The 18,860-nt window shown below is 43.7% G+C and overlaps 1 protein-coding gene across 1 annotated transcript in view; it reads left to right on the plus strand.

Moving 5' to 3' along the window:
* The first annotated feature begins 15,031 nt into the window (after positions 1-15,031).
* The window catches only part of LOC128513488 (polymeric immunoglobulin receptor-like), a 29,802-nt gene continuing 25,973 nt past the window's right edge, over positions 15,032-18,860 (plus strand). The window contains exons 1-2 of the mRNA XM_053487248.1: positions 15,032-15,158; positions 15,238-15,516. Coding sequence (XP_053343223.1) covers positions 15,047-15,158; positions 15,238-15,516 — 391 coding nt within the window. The 5' untranslated portion in view covers positions 15,032-15,046. The remainder of the gene's footprint in view (positions 15,159-15,237; positions 15,517-18,860) is intronic.

Genomic DNA, 18,860 nt, shown 5'->3' on the forward strand with positions numbered 1-18,860 from the left:
ATTCCCTGCATTCTCTGCTTTCTCTCAGGTCTAACGCCCAATCTTAGCCATTTTGTCTATTTAAATAAATAAACAATGAATAAATAAATAAATAAATAAATAAATAAATAACCCCTCTTTTTTATCCAATACCAGGCTGACACAGTGAATTTTGGTGCCATTAATTAAGACAGTGAAAAAAAATTATCTTTTAAAGACAAAAGAATTCTTATTGTTGTAGAGGGTAAATCTAAATGTTGTGCTGCAGCATATAAAATCTTTTAAGAACTGAACAACAGGGTGTAAAAAGTGCAAGTCTATCTTGAAAAATTTGTGAAGCTGAAAAGTATCTGAGGCCCTCTAGTGCCTGAATACAGTACATTTATTTTAACCCTGCCCTTTAGAGAATGGAACACAAGGCCCCTCTTTTTGTACATAGGATGATGATGCTTATCTGCATCTTAAGAAAGAAATGCGGTCTCTGTGCCATGTCAATGCAGTGTCATTTATATGTTACATTTATAAACAAATATGTATAAACCTGTCTCATTCTTAGTGCCAAGCCACTCTTGACCCAGAGACCCAGACGTCTTACCTGGGCTGGGACTAGACTGAACTGCTGCTCAGTTGGCTAAAGTCCTCTTTCCAGATGAAAGTAAATTTTGTATTTGGTTTGGAAATTAAGGTCCCAGAGTCTGGAGGAAGAGAGGAGAGGCACAGAATCTAAGTTGCCTGAAGCTCAGTATAAAGTTCAGTGGTAGTTTGGGGAGCTGCGTTATCTGCTGATATTAGACCACTGTGTTTTATCTGGTCCATAACACCTCAGCAGTGCCACAGTAAGGGTTAAACCCTAGAGGACGCCAAACGCCCAGACTCTATTTGTGTTATTTGTGTTGTAGTTGCTTTTTAAGTTGAAACTTCATGTCCCAGACTGCACCTCGGTCAGGTGATGGGAGCACTCACCTGGACCGAGGTGACTCATTAGTTAATTAGTAAAATATACTGTTTTAGTTCAGTGTCTTTGACTGATACTGTTTCTTGGGCAGGGTGGTACAGTAGGGCACACAGGACTGGGGAGATAAAAAAAAACAGGCATCATTAAAAACTGCCTTAAAAACAGACATCATTCTGTAAAGGATATGACCATGTTAGTGAGTAAAGGGATTATTATTGATTTACTGTATGTAGATAATACTGAAATAGACTTTAATGGAATTTACTCAGAGTTTTATTCTTGAGAGCATATTTATTTATTAAGTGAAAGTGCAGAAAAACTGACAAATTAAAATTATTATTTAACATTTTTTTATAGGATGAAGGGGATCAGTAGTACAAAAGGAGGGACATTGTATTAAATTCACTAAGGTGGGGTATTGTATTCAGTCAGAGACCTTTCAGCTTTAACTATTATTTAAAGCAATTACTGTAAGTTATTTTTGCAAAAGGTAATGTTTTTGTCACCCTTTAAAGTGGCACCAAACTGAAGAGCACCTTGGATTGTGAGTACCTTGGACTGAGAGCAAAAATGTTACATACCTATATGTTTATATAACTATAACTATAATTTTACTTATATTAAAATTTATTTAGGTCTTAAAAATACGAGCAGTTTTGTGGGTAATCATCTCCCATGTAAAAAATGTTGTGTTGTCTGCCTATTTGTGAGGTTTAAAACCTTTTTATCACTTTTTTTCAAATGAAGGTGGTGACAGTCAAACCCACTCTGGTGCATTGATCACACATCATATTTAGCCCAGGACTGAGATAGGTAGAAGAAAACTATGGAAAAATAATCTGTTTTATTTTTAAATAGTTTTAAATATTGGTCATCCAATATGTTAAAACTATTTAAAAAAATAATAATAAATTCACCTGACCGAGGTGCAGTCTGGGACATGAAGTTTCAACTCAAAAAGCAACTACAACACAAATAACACAAAAAGAGTCTGGGCGTTTGGCGTCCTTAAAACGCTCTGGAGGTCCAGGGCTCCCTCCCCAAGGGTCCGTATTTGGTCCTGGACTGGAGAAATTGCTCCCCTTTTCTGCGGTGTGACCGCAATGGTGTCCTTGACGGCGGTCAGCGGAGCGATCATTGGAGCACCTGAGCCGAGCGGCGACGTGGGCATGACATCCTTGGAGCTCGGTGACAGAGCTGGCATTAGTGTGTCTGAGCCCAGCTGAGGAGCTGGCATGACGTCATCGGAGTCAAACGGAGGTGGATGAAGAGGAAGCGTGACGTTCTCACTGTCGAGCGGAGGTGGAGAAGGAAGCGTGACGTCCTCACTGTCGAGCGGAGGTGGAGGAGGAAGCATGACGTCCTCACTGCCTCACCAGCCGACTGCTTCCATCGTCCGCTCGCTCTGGCACCATTGTCAATGCCACCCTAAAAAAAAAACATCCATGCGAGACACCTCTGCTATGCCACTAAAAAGGTGCAGCATTCTGTCACGAATGGATTGTATGTGTCGGCGTGGCATAAATGCAGAGGCAAAGTGACAGTTTTAATGTTCATTTAATGAAAACTATAAACCAAAACTGAAAAAAAAAACACTAGAAACTTGAGCACACTGAAGACTTTACTATAAACACAATAATCATACAAATAACAACCATAACAATATCAACAAATGCTAGACAAAGTCACTGAACTTAAACAGGATATTTTACTAATTAACTAATGAGTCACCTCGGTCCAGGTGAGTGCTCCCATCACCTGACCGAGGTGCAGTCTGGAACATGAAGTTTTAACTACAACACAAATAACAAAAAAAAAATTGGGGCATTTGGCGTCCTCTAGGGGTTAACCCTTACAATTTGGGTATCTAAGTCATTTAAGATAAACAAATGAATACGTATTTATTACATTCTGATTAATCTAATTACAATAAGGTGAATGTTTTGCACCAAGACTAAAACTATTTTAATTATGAAGCTTTACAGACCATAAATAGCATATATATATATATATATATATATATATATATATATATATATATATATATAATTTAAAGCATGTAAAAGCAAGAGAGAGAAGGAAAAAGAAAAAAGGGAAATAAGCCAATACAAAGTAACTCCAGTCGGAAGTGTGAACATAAAAATCTTCAGATGGGTCTTTTACACAAACATGAGGTTTTACCCGGAAGTATAAATAATAATGGTCATATGAGTCTTTTAGACAAAGATGATTTTTTACTTACTAGCTGCGTCTGTAACTTTCTTTTGGTTATTTCTCTTTATATCAGGTAAGAATAAAACTATTATTCCTATATAAAGTGTGTTTGTTTTATTCCCTCAGGGTCTGAATAAGCCAATTATATCATAGATTAAATCCTTAATGAATTATGGAGCAGTGACTGTTAAAATCTTTCATTACTGAATTAATTTCTCTCAGTATTGGCACAGTGACTCCTTATTCAGTCCAAATCATTGTGAATCAGTGTGTGTGTGATGCTAATGCAAACTTTTTATTGTTGCTTGTGTGCAGATGTAGAGAGCATGAGGACGCTGAAAAATGTAGCTGTAAAACATGGAGGATCGGTCACTATTCCATGTCTTTATGAGGAACAATACAAAACAAACTCTAAATTCTGGTGCAAAGGTTATTACTGGTCTTCCTGCAGCGTAGTAGCCTATGCAAACAAAACTGGAAGTACAACAGTCATTGATCACCCAGAGCAGAATATGTTCACTGTGGAAGTGAACCCTGTGTCTGTTTCTGAAATGTATTGGTGTGCAGTAGAAATTGGTGGTCATGAAGTGCCTGATGACCGTGATTATTTATACCTGACAGTTAGTGAAGGTAAGAAACTAAAATAGGCCAGAAAATATAGGATTTGTGACGGACTCCCTTACACAACTCATTTGCTGTCTGTTTATTCAGATCCTGATCTGTCTGTAGTGAAGAGCAGAGTGAAAGGTGAAGAAGGTGGAAGTGTCACAGTCCAGTGTCTCTACAGTGCTGCGTATAGGGAGAAACAGAAGCAGTGGTGTAGATTCAGGAACAGAAGCTGTGACACAGTGGGGAAGACTGACACATCCCAGAATTCATCAGTGCACATCAGTGATAATGGGAGATCCTTCAGTGTGGAGATAAGAGGACTGAAGAAAAGTGATGCTGGCTGGTACTGGTGCAGTGCAGGAGATCTGCAGGTTCCTGTTCACATCAGTGTCAGTGATCCACCTCCAGGTATAGTGCTGTAGTTATTGTAGCAAAACTGGTTATTATATAAATAAATAAATAAATATATAAATAAATAAATAAATAAATATATATATATATATATATATATATATATATATATATATATATATATATATATATATATATATATATATATATATATAACCATATTATACAGAACCTTCACACTGATTTATTAAAAGTAGGCAAGCAGCCTAATAAAATCATAAAAAAATTAAATAGTCAGGGTGACACTCATTTTTTTATTTTCTTAAAAATACAATACATTTTGTTCAGGAGTACCAGGGTGGGGTTTTTTTTCGGAACTAGTGAGAATTTCCTGTTTGATCTTTTCTTTTCCTAGTACAGTAGCTACTAACAGCAACGCTTTTTATCAATTAACCATGATCATAAACTTATACTTGTTACTTTATAAAACACACTATATTAAAAATAAGAGCTTTAATTGTATTGTTCTACTATTTGTGGCCAATAAAATGCAATGTTTATATTTAAGGTAAGTTCAATTCAATTTCATATAAAATTTGAATAGCGTTACGGCTATTACATTATTACTATGTCATTTTTATCGGAGTTTTTCTCTGTTTAGATTGTGTATTTCGTTATCATTTCAGTTTTCTTGATAGCATCTTATGCTGTTGGATATTGTTTACTGAAGTGTTAAATGCTTTTTGATTAGCAATCGTGTCATAATAGTAATGTAGTTACAGTACATCTAAACATGTCAAGAGATCATACAAAAGGAGGAAATTATATCATTGTTAAAGTCAGACACATATTATGTGACCCTAATCCCTTGGAAACAATTTTACGCCCCCAATTCTCTTATTGTATCCTTTCGGCATAAAACCAGGACATTTAATTTTATATAAAGTAATTTTAATCATTTCAAATGAAGTAAATTATGGTTGTGTTATGATTACAAATATTGCTTCTAATTATAATTTCTCATTTTTGTTGGTTTAATTTTAACTACGACAGATCCTTGCAGTAAAGAACCCATGTGAGTACAGAAATACTATTATACTGATATGAATGCATAAATAGTATTAGGCATAAGCCTATTGTACCCATCGCTCTGGAACAGGCTCAATCTGGACTCATCAGACCTTTGCAAAAGTCTAGTCTTAATGCTTCCTAGAAACTGAAGCCTTTATTCAGATTAGCCTTACAAAACAAGTGGATTTCTTGTGAACACGCAGCTGTTTAGTCCCAGTCCTCTGAGTTCTCATCAAACTGTCTGCGTATAGAAATGATCACACTTTTACTTTTAAACATGGTTATGGTTTTACTGTTGATTTTTTTTTTTTTACCATGCAACTTCACCAAAAGTTTAAGTGATCTCTATTCATGATTTTTACATGACTATCCTTCCAGGGTATAATAATGTGTTAAAGGGTTCTTAACCCAGCTCCAGACATTTAACATGTCCTTAATTGTTATACTGTTTGTGTGTGTGTTCTGTATGTTTCAGAAAACCAGTGGAGTTCTGTATAGCAAACGACTGAAGGATGCGATAATGGTGTCATGTTTACCGTAAGGAGCTAAACAAGATGTTCATGTTTGGCTTATTCAATTACTGTCATACAAAAAGCATGTCAGTTGTGAGCTATTGAGTTGTGTGTAAATTAGGGTTCGAATCCAGTTTCATTTATTGTGTCGGTAACTATAATAAATCTTGTGTTTGCACCTACATGACTATAAGTTTATATGAGATACTGTATTCAAATGTGTGACTGAAATCACATCTACAGTATAAACCTCTGTGCCATTACAGTTTTTCTCAGTTGCTTGGCAGCATTTCTGAAATCATCTTAAAGCTTTAAGGAAATTTTAAATTCACTCTGGTTCACTGCTTGTTAGAAAGGTATCAAATGTATCTATGCCTTCCATGCCTTACACTACTGCTACGCTACTCTGTCAAAGCAGATGTGACGTCTGTATTCAGCTTCTTTGGGACTGCACATATTCTTTTTAGTTCTTAAAATTAAACTACACTTCAAATTTATAGACATATCATTTGTGTTTTAACTTAAATATTACTAAACAGGACAAACTATCCACACCAAAGCATCTGGGTTTCTTGTTCACAGTTAGCCTAACTGCTATCCGCTATCTAAACCACTCATAAGCACTCTTTTTTTAAACAGCATGACATACATGACATTTATGATTTAGGATTCATGACATTTCCAAATTCAATAGAAAATCTTTGGAGGGAGCTGAAACTCTGTGTTGCTCAACACCGCCCCGAAACCTGACAGATCTAGAGAAGTCTGTATGGAGGAGTGGGACAAAATCCCTCCTGCAGTGTGTGCAAAGCTGGTGGAGAACTACAGGGACTGTTTGACCTCTGTAATTGTTAACAAAGGCTTCTGTAACAAATATTAAAAATTTTTGACTCAAGTGATCAAATACTTATTTGACACAGTAATTCACAAGCAAATTGTTAAAAAATCATACAATGTGATTTCCGGATTTTTCTTATTAGATTCTGTCTCTAACAGTGGAAATGCACCTACTGTATGCTGAAAACTGTAGACCCTCCATGATTATTATTTCTAAATAAGAGAACTTGCAAAATCACAGGGTAGTTAAATTCTTATTGACCTCACTGTATATATATATATATATATATATATTTTAAGGAGCAGCTATTAGCAGCCTCGCAAACTGCTCGCTGTGTTTCAACATGCTGTCGTCATCCTCCGCTTTCTCTCAGGACTAAATCTCCATGTTAGCCCCAGAACTGTGGGAATTTTTTTGCAGTATTGTTTTTTTAAGTTTAATCAGTGTTTTATCTTTGTAAAAATGTGGTACTACACATTTCACATTTACTGCACTTGCACTCTTGCTCTTGTATGCTAATATACTATAGGTAGATTATGTGTTTCATATATACATACGCTATATGTAAAGTATGTTACTATTTGTTGTATTTGATTTAAGTTTTTTTACTTGCAGAGCAGGTGGTTTTAAAGAAATTTGTAAGGGCAGTGATTTTTGTCCTTTTCTATTGTAAATTATTGTATGCAGCACAATAAATGAGTTTGAGTGCTTGTACATTTTATGAATTTGTATATTCTTTGCCTATTTATCTAAATAAATAACCAACCCTTATTTACATGCAATACTTTGGCTTACCATGGATTTGGGGACTCTTCATTTTGGTACTAAGAGAGTGACAAAACATTTGAGAATTGAACATGGGGGAATAAAAAGTGCAAATCTGCCTTAAAAAATAAGTGAAGCTGAAAGGTCTCTGATGCCCTCTAGTGGCCCATTACTGTACAAGCCTCAATTCTGCTCATAAGGAACACAAGGCCCTTCTTTTTGTTCCAGTGATGATCATTATTATCTGAATTCTAAGAAAGAAATAAAATGCTGCTGTGTCATACATTTGTTTTACATTTATCAATTTTTCAGTTTCAATAATAATACCCTGTCAGAGAGAGGAGCAATGACACCACTGTTCACACAGTTAGTTTGGGTAGAATAATAAAAATAAAAAAGGTATACACACACACAATACAGGCAATTTAGGAATGCCAGTTAGCCTAAGCCTGCAAGTCTTTGGACTGTGAAAAAAAACCTGGAGTACCCAGAGGATACCAACCAAGCATGGGTGCTAACCACTAATAGTGGAATGAGTGCTGCTATTAGAGAATACATAGGGAAGTGTGCTGTTTGCAGAACTGTGGATGTGCGACAGCAGAAAGAGACAATGTGCGCACATGACATTCCGATAAGGCCATGGGCAAAAGTCAGGACAGATTTATTTTCATTTAACAACAGAGCATATCTCATCACAGTTGACTATTTCTCCAACTTTTGGGAAATTTATTATCTTCCTGAGACCAGCTCAAGCACAGTGATACACAAGCTAAAGGCCCATTTTGCATGACACGGGATCCCAGACAGTACAGCTCTCAGGAATTCAAACAGTTTAGCATAGCTTGGGAATTCAGGCATGTGACGTCGTCTGCTGCATATCCGCAAAGCAATGGCAAAGCCGAGTCTGCGGTTAAGACGGCCAAACAGCTCATGGGAAAAGCTAAGAGAGCGAAAGCGGATCCATACCTGGCTATACTAGAGCACAGGAACACTCCATCTCAGGGAGTCAATGCCAGTCCTGCCCAAAGACTCATGAGCAGAAGAACTAAAACATTACTGCCGACACGGGACAGCCTCCTGCAGTGTTGTGAACACAGAGCATCAGGACTGTGCCGGGAGTTACATTACCTGACAAAAACATTACCTTTTGCAAAAACATCTACTTGCTTTGAAGAATAGGGGAAGCTGAAAGGTCTCTGAGGCCCTCTAGTGGCTAACTGCAGTAGTTCACGTGTTCAAGGTCCCTTATTTGAAAGTCCCTACTGTAAGTGGAGCCCCTTGACCTGCTCAGACCTGCACTTGCCAGGCCAATGCGTCGTACTTAAGCTTTACGTTCCCATATTCAGCTGCTTGCTGCTTTTTGTTTAAAATATGTTTCATTGATCATAAGCCATTATCCATAATTGGATGGGCTTTTCTTTTGACACCTTTTATTTTATTTAGTTAAATGAGAACATAAACTTGGGAGTTTCAAACCCCGCATCCATTTATTTTTCTGAGTGATTGTAATGCTTAAAACCTCTACTCTGTCTTCTCATCGCATTCATTTCATAAGTGCGTTATACAACCCCAACCACTGACATGCTTCACATTGTTTCTGAAGCTGGTGAAGAGTGTTGTCAGCTGTTTGTCAATCAACTATGATTGTATACTCGGTTCGTTTCACTGTCACTACAGGTTACATGAAAATATTAGCAACAGTCTATTGTCTTACAGTCAATAAGTTAACCCATGTCGAAATAGACGTTATTGGAAGAATTTAGTGCAATGTTTAATTTGCACAGAAAGTGCTGTCTTTCTTAACGCTGTCATGCAAAAGGAGTCAAAAATCGATTCCAGAACAATCAATGTCAGCAAATTCAGTACCTTCACTGTAGACAGCGCCTTGTAACGTCGGACGTAAGAGGCAGCGACTCTTAAGTGACAGTTCAGGGAACACAAAGAAAAGTAAACAACTTACGTAAGATATATCTTAAGAGTCTTCTTAGCGTGCTAAGAGTGTGCGTTATTGGGAAACGCACACGCAATTATTTCATATTTAGCTCTAAAACTTTGTAATAGCCTTCCAGACAGTGTTCGGGGAGCAGACACGGTTTCCCAGTTTAAAAGTAGACTCAAGACGCATCTCTTTAATCTGGCATACGCGTAACTCATCCCATAACCTCATACTCCAGTACACCTATCCTGAATGGCAACTACGCTAATTCTCTCCATCTTTTCTGTATTTTTCTATCCATCCCGAGGCATCTGGAGATTGTGCCAGCTTCAGTAGACAAAGGCCAACCCTGCGAGGTTTCTAAGGCATCTTGAGAAGGACCAGCTCCAGCTGGATTCTGCTTTATGATGGTTGGAGCTACACATCCTGCTCCTGTGCTCCCAGTGACCCAGACCCCATCTGCGCTCTGCACCTACTGACTCATCCCTATGCTGAACTGGACTTCATGTTAATGTTAATCTACACAACTTCTGTTATATTGAACTTTTACCTGCACAACACACATGATGTTATTTCTATCTGTTATCACCCAGATGAGGATGGGTTCCCTGTTGAGTCTGGTTCCTCTCAAGATTTCTTCCTATTGCCATCTCAGGGAGTTTTTCCTTGCCACCGTCGCCGTCACCCTTGGCTTGCTCATCAGAGACATTTCATTCATCATTCATTCATCTAATTATTATCTAGACACATTTTTCTCACACATACACACTTCCAAATATTTTCTTTTCTAAAAAAAAAAATAATAATTCTTTAATTTTTTGTGAAGCTGCTTTGAGACAATGACCATTGTTAAACGCGCTATATAAATAAAATTTAATTGAATTTAATTTAATTGAAACCGGGCTCGGGCTTTTTATAAAATAATGTGATCATGTGACCAGTGTGAGCTCTATACATATTTAACTCTGTGGGTTTTTCATATTTGACACAACTGTTTGTTAAACAGTGCAACATCATTACATGCACATTTAATAAAATGCTGAGTTCCACATTGTAAGTCACTGTCATGATTCTTCAGTCGGCTTGAGTGTTTGCGTGGCATAACTGCAGAGGCGAGCTGGCGGTTCAATAAAGACTTTTATTTAACTTAAAACACAAAAGTAAAGCTCTTTCTTTAGAGCACGTTTGAAGCTTTAATGTAACAGCTTAACAATAACACAACCGACATAAACCATAATTATAATAACAAAAGCTAGACGCCTGACAGATGTTCCTTCAGGCTATTTATAATTACCTTAATTAACTTCCTCGGTTCAGGTGAATGCCTACGTCACCTGACCGAGGTGTAACCTGGGAACTGACGTTCAATCCAAACAAAACTACAAAACATAAACCAACAAAAAAAAGCAGTTTTGGGGCGCTTTGGCGCTCTCTAGGGGTTTACCCTTACAGTCACAAATAGACACAATGCACAATGATGATTTTTGCAACACAATACATCAATACTCACATACTCTGGATAAAAGACTAAAAACAACTGGTTTAATTTGTTCAGTTGGAGATTATATATTGTAGCGTTTTTCACTGCTACGAAGGGTCTTGGAGAGACGAGTGAGCTTCCTTGCTGCCCAATGCAAATGGCTGCGGGTATTTTATTTAACACGGCACGAAAGTCACACAAACCACACATTCACAGTCACTAAACACACATCAACAGGAGACACTTCTAACACACACACACAACCTGGCCGAGGCCACTAACCCAAACACCTTTCCTAAACAGGGTGAACACATAACAACGCCTCCCGCAAAGCATGATGGTTCCTAATCGAGACCCCGCCCACGCCACACTGCCCCCACCCGAGCTGTGACCGTCCCTGGTCATCATGGCGAACTCAATCTAGAAGGCGTGACGGTGGTCGGCGCTGGCGTTGTGAATGCCGGAGTCTTTTTGCCGGGAAAGGAGGGGCGCAGCCCTCTTCCTGAGGCGGACCGGCCTCCACAGAGTTCGATGTTTCACTGGCGTTGGTCCCGGTGGGGCACGACCACTTGCGACCGCCCGTCCAACCGCACCCGGTAGACTACATCGGAGAGCTGGGCAATGACCGTGCAGGGGCCCTACCAGTGAGACATGAGCTTAGGCGAGAGCCCCCTTTTGTTTCCGGGGGAATACACCCAAACCTGCTCCCCAGTAGCAAAGTCTCGCCCCCAACTGTGAGTATCATACAAGCGGCGCTGCTTAACACCGGCGTCCGCCAAGTGTCTACGCGCCAACTCGTGGACACGGAACAGTTTGTCTTTTAAAGAGCAAAACTAATTCAAACCAGGCTTCGTTGGTAAATCTAATTGTGGAGGTGGTCCGAACGCAAGGTCCACGGGCATGCGCAACTCGCGACCGAGCATTAACGCAGCTGGCATTAGCTGAAAGGACTCCTGCACTGCTGTGCGATAAGCCCAAAGCACGATAGGGCTTCTGCCGGTTGCTGGTAAGCACGGCGAGTTGGGTGGTGAGCGTTCGATTAAAGCGTTCCACGAGACCGTCACTTTGCGGATGGAGGAGCGTGGTGCGGGTCTTTTTCACCCAGAAACGCTCGCACACCGCCGCAAACACCTCCGCCTCGAAGTTACGCCCCGATCGCTGTGCAACTGCTCCGAATCGGCTGAACACCTCATCCACCAGCACTCGAGCTGTGGTGAAAGCCCTCTGGTCAAGAACAGCAAACGCCTCCGGCCACTTGGTGAAATAGTTCATGGCTACCAGCACATACCGGTTCCCACGATCTGGAGATGGGAAACGGCCCAAGAATGTCCACGCCCATACGCTCCATAGGTGCCCCCACCCGAAAGTCTTTCAGGGGTGCTCGCGAGCGCTGGGTAGGGCCCTTCTTTGCCGTGCAGACGTTGCATCTGTGCACAAAGAGTCCGCTATCAGTATAACAGCCCGGCCAATAGAAGCGAGCATGCAACCTCCGCAGGGTTTTCATTACCCCGAAGTATCCCGTGCCCGCATGCCCATGCATTATCCCTAAGACACGTGCCCGCAGAGTCCGTGGCACCAGCAGGGAGAATGTTCTGATTTACGGGGTTCGGAGAGTGTTCAATGTCGCAACCACCCACGCGCTCTTCCACCCGCTCGCAGTACCGACAATGCTCTTTGCTGCACGGCCGGCGAGATAAAGCATCGGCATTAGCATGCAGTTTTCCCACTCGGTGCTGAACGGTAAAATTATAATCTTGCAACCGCTTGAGCCAGTTGAGCTAAGTGCCCCTCGGGCTCTTTAAAACTAAGCAGCCACACCAGCGAAGCGTGATCAGTCCGCAGCAAGAAGGATTGCCCATATAAATATGGCCTAAAATGTTTAAGCGCCGCGACGACCGCTAGCAGCAGTAATTTTTCTCCGGTCCAGACAACGCGCGGCTGAAGTAGGCGATAGCACGCTCTTTACCCTCGGAAACCTGAGACAGGACAGCCCCTAGCCCTACATCACTTGCGTCCGTATCGAGTATGAACATACGAGATGCATCAGGATATTCGAGAACGGGTGACGTGACCAGAGCTTCCCGTAACCGAGTGAAAGCACGCGCGTGCACCCTGTCCCAGCGAAACGGCTGATTCTTTCTCGTGAGCCCATGCAGCGGACTGGCGATCATGGCAAAATCCTTTACAAACCGGCGATAGTACGAGGCTAAGCCGAGGAAGGTGCGTAGCTGCGAAACATTTAACAGTTCAGGCCAATTTTCAATTTAAAAAAATCCCAATTCTGTACCGCAGCAATTTTGGCTGGATCGGTGGCAATCACTTAAGCGCTAATCACGTGTCCCAGAAACACGGTCTCTTGCCGCAACAGCTGGCACTTTCTTGGATTGAGCCGCAAATTCGCCCACCGGATAGCCAAAAATACCTCCTGTAGGTTAGCTAACGCGACCTCAAACTCCTTGCCGTGCACCAGTAAATCGTCCAGGTAGACGACACAACGGTCGCAAGGAATATGGGCCAACACTTTCTTCATCAACCGTTCGAACGTAGCTGGAGCGTTGCATAGGCCGAACGGCATGCGCCGGAATTGCCATAGCCCTTGCCCGATCGAGAACGCGGTTTTAGGTCGTGCTTCCGAGGCGAGCTCTACTTGACAGTACCCGCTACGCAGATCTAACGAGCTAAACCACGCCGCCCGCAACGTGTTCCAGCACATCATCTATTCGCGGCAACGGATAAGAATCTTTGCGCGTCACCTCGTTCAACCACCGAGAATCGACACAAAACCACCACGATTCGTCCTTATTACGCACCAACACAACCGGTGAAGACCACGGTCCGGACGCTGGCTCTATGACGTCCAAGTCGGCCACCTCACGCAGCTTTTGTTTGGCGATAGCTCGTTTAGCTAAGGGAAGGTGTCTCAGATGTAACCGAACAGGAGCTGCGTTACCCGTATCAATCGTATGCTGCCCTAAATTGGTATGTGTGCACTCGCGCTCATCTACCACGAAAATGTCCGCGAACTCATGTGAAAGGGACTTCACGGTGTCGGTCTGTGTCTGACTTAGCCCCACGCTGCTACGCTGCATAAGCTCAGCCATTATTCTTGCTCGGTCTGCTACCGGATGTTTACATGGCGCGTCCACCGGAAGTTCCGCCCCCCCCTGGTGCGCGCTACTAACACGGCCGAAGCCACTAACCCAAACACCTTTCCCCAACAGGGTGAACACATAACAACCCCTTCCGCAAAGCATTATGGTTCCTAATCGAGACCCCGCCCACGCCACAATATTATCTGAGGTTTCAATTCTCAGAAAACTTCTTTAAACCATCAGGATTTTCATTACAGCACTTAAATAAGTTTAAAATTTAAAAAGACCGGAATCACATAGCAGTGCTGCATAAGTGTTAGATTGGTCCAAAAGTTATACTTTCACTATCTTTTGTCACAAGAGTGTAAGTTTCTCCTTGAGTCTTATTCCTTATAAAGTTTAAGTCTGTTTCCTCTTTCTGTTTCGTCAATATTTTTCATGACGCTCTTTTCTTGTGCTTGCTCATTAGAGATCTAAATCTAAACCCGGACTTCTGTAAAGCAGCTTTCTGACAAACTGACTCAAAATATGCAAAATGAGTTTTAGTTCTTTCATTGTAATAAAAATGTACAGTATCTCAACTTATATCTTACTTTCTTTCTTTGTTTATTATACAACTTGAGGACCATGAAAACTTTGTGTGTTGGCAGTTTTACATACTGCTTGTGGTTTTCTTTACGGATGTTCAAACTTAGAGTGTGAAACAATAAAACAGACAGAGGGGTGGGGGGGTGGGGGGTTAGAGGGGGGAAAGGTAAGTAAGCTAACACAAAGCACCTTCACCCAGAAGTAGAAAGAGCATTGGTCATATAAGTCTTTTAGGGAAACATGACCTTTTACTCACTGGTTGGGTCTGTATCTCTCCTTGTGTTATTTCTCTGTATATCAGGTAAGACTAAACCTGTATCATTCCTATATAATGTGTGTGTATATGCCTTATTTTTAAAAATTTTAAATAAGCTATAATAAATTAATACATTTCAAGAAGCAGTGGCTGTTAAAATATTTTATCGTTAGACTACATTCATGTTGTCCGAATTATTGTGAATCAGTGTGTGTGTGATGCTAATGCAAACTTTCTATTGTTGCTTGTGTGCAAATGTAGAGAGCATGAGGATGCTGACAAATGTACCTGCAAAACATGGAGGATCATGAAAGGGTATTACTTGTCTACCTGCAGCATAGAAGCTTATGCAAACAAAAGTTGTGGAATTACATCAGTTACTGATCACCCAGAGCTGAATATGTTCACCGTGGAAATTAACCCTGTCTCTGATTCTGGATGGTTTTGGTGTGTAGCAGAAATTGATAGTAACCCAGATGACCATGATTATTTGTACCTGACAGTTAGTGAAGGTAAAAAACCTAAACAAGACAGAAATATAAGATTTGTGACAGATTCCCTTACACAACTCTTTGCTGTCTGTTTAGTCAGATCCTGATCTGTCTGTAGTGAAGAGCAGAGTGAGCGGTAGTGTCACAGTCCAGTGTCTCTACAGTGCTGCGTATAGGGAGAAACAGAAGCAGTGGTGTAGATTCAAAGACAGAAGCTGCAACACAGTGGGGAAGACTGACACATCCCAGAATTCAGCAGTGCACATCAGTGATAATGAGAGATCCTTCAGTGTGGAGATGAGAGGACTGAAGAAGAGTGATGCTGGATGGTACTGGTGCAGTGCAGGAGATCTGCAGGTTCCTGTTCACCTCAGTGTTGGTAATGATGTAACTCCAGGTATTATCCTCATCCACCATCTGCAGTGCTGTGGTTATTGTAGCAAAACTGGTTGTCATAATAAATATTTTACTGCAACTTTACACTGATTTATTAAGAGTAGAATTCAGGCAGCAGCCTAATAAAATCACAAAAAAAAAACATTGTCATTGTTGATGGTGACATTCATTTGTTATTTTCTTGAAAATACAATATATATATATAAACTCAGAAAAAAAAGAAACGTCCTCTGACTTTCAACTGTTTTTACTTTAAGTAAACTTAATGTGTATATATTTGTATTGTGGCGTGGGCGGGGTTCGGGTAATAACCATCATGCTCTGCGGGAGGGACTGTTTATGTGTTCACCGTGTTGGGGAAAGGTGTTTGGTTTAGTGGCTTCAGCCAGGGTATGTGTGATAGGGTGTTCTTGTTTTAAGCCGTCTCATGTGTTTGAGTTGTGAGATTGTGTGCTTAAATAAAATACTCCCAGCCATTTGCATTGGGCAGCAAGATAAGCTCGCTCGTCTCTCCACCATCCTTTCAGGCGATAAAAACGCCACATTTGGTGTCAGAAGTGGGATCATGGAGAGTCGCGAGTTGGAGCGCACCCCGGAGGAAATCCGGAGGATCCAAATGGGCCGCCGAGTAGCGGAGCAGCTGCGGAGGAAGAAAACCCTCCCTGATGGGGCTAGTGCAGGCAAAGAGCGGCGACCGGAGCGGAGCGGCGCGTTCCAGGTTCCGGTATTGGACCTCGGGGAGGAGTCCTCCAGTGACGTGGCGCCGACACCGGAGCAAGCTACAGCTCCGTGCCCCGTCCGCCAGCGAAGCGACCTACAGCTGCGCCTGCCGGCCTACAACGGCGCCGGCGATCCCCACGCGTTCATCGCGCAGGTAGAGCTAGCCGCCAAATTCGCGGGCTGGTCCCCGGCAGAAACAGCCGTCCGGGTGGCCCTCTCGTTGGAGGGTGACGCGCTGCGGGCGTTGCAAGATCTCCGGGCTGATGAGCGGGACGACTGGTTAAAGCTGCAGCAGTCGCTCTGTTTCCGTTTCGGCGCAGGAGACCGTAACGAGGCCGCGGGCGAGGAGCTGGGAACCCGCGTGCGGAGCGCCTCTGAGCCACTAGGGGCGTTCGCCATGGACCTGCGATCTCTCGCGCGCCAGGGCTACCCGGATTTCGGACACGGCCAGCAGGAAGAGCTAGCTCGTCGCGCGTTTCTTCGGGGAATCCGGCCGTACCGCCTTCGCGAGCACCTCCGGTTAGCGGCACCGGCGTCGCTGTCCGAGGCGCTGCGCGAGGCTGAGCGCGCCGAGCCCATCTTGGGAGAACACCACGGCGAGAGAGCCGAGCGATCTTCGGTGGCTCGCGGCCGCTGGGGAGGTGAACCTAGCCGGGGACAGGGCTACCCGTCGCGGCTAGGCCTCGACCCGGCCGGCGAGTTTCCGCGACAACGCCGAGGCCAAGGATACCGCTGCAACGTGCTCCGGCCGGAGGACAGCGTACCCCAGCAGCCGTTAAACTAGCTTCGGGGGGCGCCGAGGGGAAACCGCCTCCCACAGCCATCTTTGTTCCCCCAACTGCCGGATTTAACTTCCGGTCGGGACGGGTCGGAAATCGCGCGGGGGTCTACGTGGACTGCGGCCTGGACAACGTTTCGCTGCGGGCGCTCGTGGACACCGGCTCTACAGTTTCGCTGCTGCGCGGGGGATTGTTGAAGCGCGGAGAGCGCGGTCGTGTGCTGCCGGACCCGGCCGTGAACATTCGCACCGTGTCGGGAAGTTATTTGAGGATACGGGCCTGTCGCACAGTGCGAATACAAGTAGGTGCAATCATTCTTTTTCACCCATTCTTTGTGGCGGATATCGAGGATGATTGTATCTTGGGGTTAGACATTTTGGAAAGGTGGGGTGCGGTACTGAATCTCGCAGACGGGACTCTGCGTGGTAGTTTCGGTTTAGCTAGGTTGCTAGTGCCCAAAGCGCGGCCGGACGAGTTAGTAGCACGCACCAGCGGGGCGGAACTTCCGGTGGACGCGCCATGTAAACATCCGGTAGCTGTCCGAGCGAGAATAATGGCCGAGCTGATGCGGCGTAGCAGTGTAGGGCTAAATCAGACGCAGACCGACGCCGTGAAGTCCCTTTTGCACGAGTTCGCCGATATTTTCGCAGTGGATGAGCGCGAGTGCACGCATACCGATTTGGTGCAGCACCATATCGATACGGGTAACGCCGCTCCTGTTCGGTTACATCCGAGACGCCTCCCGTTAGCTAAACGAGCTATAGCCGAGCAGCAGCTGCGTGAGATGGCCGACTCGGGCGTTATAGAGCCAGCATCCGGACCGTGGTCTTCACCCGTTGTACTGGTGCGTAAAAAGGACGAATCGTGGCGGTTTTGTGTGGACTACCGGCGGTTAAACGAGGTGACGCGCAAGGATTCTTATCCGTTGCCGCGAATAGATGATGCGCTGGAACACGTTGCGGGCTCGGCGTGGTTTAGCTCGTTGGATCTGCGTAGCGGGTATTGGCAAGTAGAGCTCGCCCCGGAAGCACGACCCAAAACCGCGTTTTCGATCGGACAAGGTCTATGGCAATTTCGGCGCATGCCGTTCGGCCTCTGCAACGCTCCCGCTACGTTTGAACGGTTAATGGAGAGAGTATTGGCAGAGATCCCTCGCAACCGTTGTGTCGTCTACTTAGACGATTTATTGGTACACGGCAAGGATTTTGCGGTCGCGCTAGCTAACCTACGGGAGGTGTTTCTAGCTATCCGGCGGGCGAATTTGCGGCTCAATCCCAAAAAGTGCCAGTTGTTGCGGCAAGAAACTGTCTTTTTGGGACACGTCATTAGCGCTCAAGGGATTGCCACCGATCCAGCCAAAATTGCCGCGGTACAGCATTGGCCTGAGCCGTCAAATGTGTCGCAGCTGCGCACCTTTCTCGGGTTAGCGTCGTACTATCGCCGGTTCGTGAGGGATTTTGCTACGATCGCCAGCCCGCTGCACGCGCTCACGAGAAAGAACCAGCCGTTTCGCTGGGACAGGGAGCACGCGCGTGCGTTCACACGGTTACGGGAAGCTCTGGTTACGTCGCCCGTTCTCGAATATCCTGATATAGCTCGTACGTTTATTCTCGACACGGACGCGAGCGATGTAGGGCTGGGAGCCGTCCTGTCTCAGGTTGCCGGGGGCAAAGAGCGTGTTGTCGCGTACTTCAGCCGCGCGTTGTCTGGGCCGGAAAAGAATTACTGCGTCACGCGGCGCGAGCTGCTTGCGGTCGTCGCGGCCCTTAAGCATTTTAGGCCGTATTTATACGGGCAATCCTTCTTGCTGCGGACCGACCACGCTTCG

This window comes from Clarias gariepinus, chromosome 25 (assembly GCF_024256425.1).
Source record: "Clarias gariepinus isolate MV-2021 ecotype Netherlands chromosome 25, CGAR_prim_01v2, whole genome shotgun sequence".
In the NCBI taxonomy this organism is placed as follows: Eukaryota; Metazoa; Chordata; class Actinopteri; order Siluriformes; family Clariidae; genus Clarias; species Clarias gariepinus.